General features: G+C 48.3%; 1 protein-coding gene across 1 annotated transcript in view; it reads right to left on the bottom strand.

Moving 5' to 3' along the window:
* LOC106819949 (mucin-5AC-like) overlaps positions 1 to 638 on the bottom strand; it is a 4,996-nt gene extending 4,358 nt beyond the window's left edge. Inside the window, exons 1-2 of the mRNA XM_014824513.1 lie at positions 554 to 638; positions 81 to 218 (exon numbers count right to left, since the gene is read on the bottom strand). Of these exons, the coding sequence (XP_014679999.1) occupies positions 81 to 218; positions 554 to 638 (223 nt within the window). The remainder of the gene's footprint in view (positions 1 to 80; positions 219 to 553) is intronic.
* Positions 639 to 924: the final 286 nt, after the last annotated feature.

Below are 924 nucleotides of genomic sequence, written 5' to 3'. Positions count from 1 at the left end.
GAAGCTGCCGGCAGCGCCCTCTACCGGCACGACGACGACGACGGTGGCGGCGGCGGCGGCGACCCGTGGGAGGTCGCGACCTTCGACCGTCTCCGCGACCTCGCTCAGTCTGCCGAAGATCGCTCCCGCCGTGCCGGCGTCGAGTCTCAGGTAGGTGGCGCCACCGTCCCCGCCGCGGGGTTTCCGTGGCGACGCGCGGGTGCCGGGGATCAAGTAAGCTGCGTTATGTTGCCGGTGTTATGTTTATAGCTATTCTTATGTACGTTCTTATGTTTAACTAAGTACATAGCCATTCTCCAGCTATTCTTATGTCCGTTCTTATGGTTAGCTATGTACATAGCCATTCCTTAGCTATTCTTATGTACGTTCTTATGTTTAGCTACGTACATAGCCATTCTCCAGCTATTCGTATGTCCGTTCTTATGTTTAACTAAGTACATAGCCATTCTCCAGCTATTCGTATGTCCGTTCTTATGTTTAGCTACGTACATAGCCATTCTCCAGCTATTCTTATGTTTAACTACGTACATAGCCATTCTCTAGCTATTCTTACGTCCGTTCTTATGTTTAACTACGTACATATCCATTCTCCAGCTATTCTTGTGTCCGTTCTTATGTTTAACTACGTACATAGCCATTCTCCAGCTATTCTTATGTCCGTTCTTATGTTTAGCTACGTACATAGCCATTCTCCAGCTATTCTTGTGTCCATTCTCACGTTTAGCTACAGGCTCTTACATTCTCCTTCTGTTCTCGTGGCTACGACTCTGTGACGTATGTTTAGCTGCTATTTTTCTGTTCTTCAAGGGCTACCAACGCTCAGCAGCAGAACTGGTGGACACCCAGGTACTTGTAGTCTTGGAGTACTGTAATCACTCTCATACATGTCAACCCCTTCGGATGCCCACCTGTGTATAACCTTCT

Source organism: Priapulus caudatus, unplaced genomic scaffold (assembly GCF_000485595.1).
Source record: "Priapulus caudatus unplaced genomic scaffold, Priapulus_caudatus-5.0.1 Scaffold5298, whole genome shotgun sequence".
NCBI classification, from domain to species: Eukaryota; Metazoa; Priapulida; class Priapulimorpha; order Priapulimorphida; family Priapulidae; genus Priapulus; species Priapulus caudatus.
Note: the sequence above shows the minus strand (reverse complement) of the source record. Positions and strands in the feature narration are given on the sequence as shown.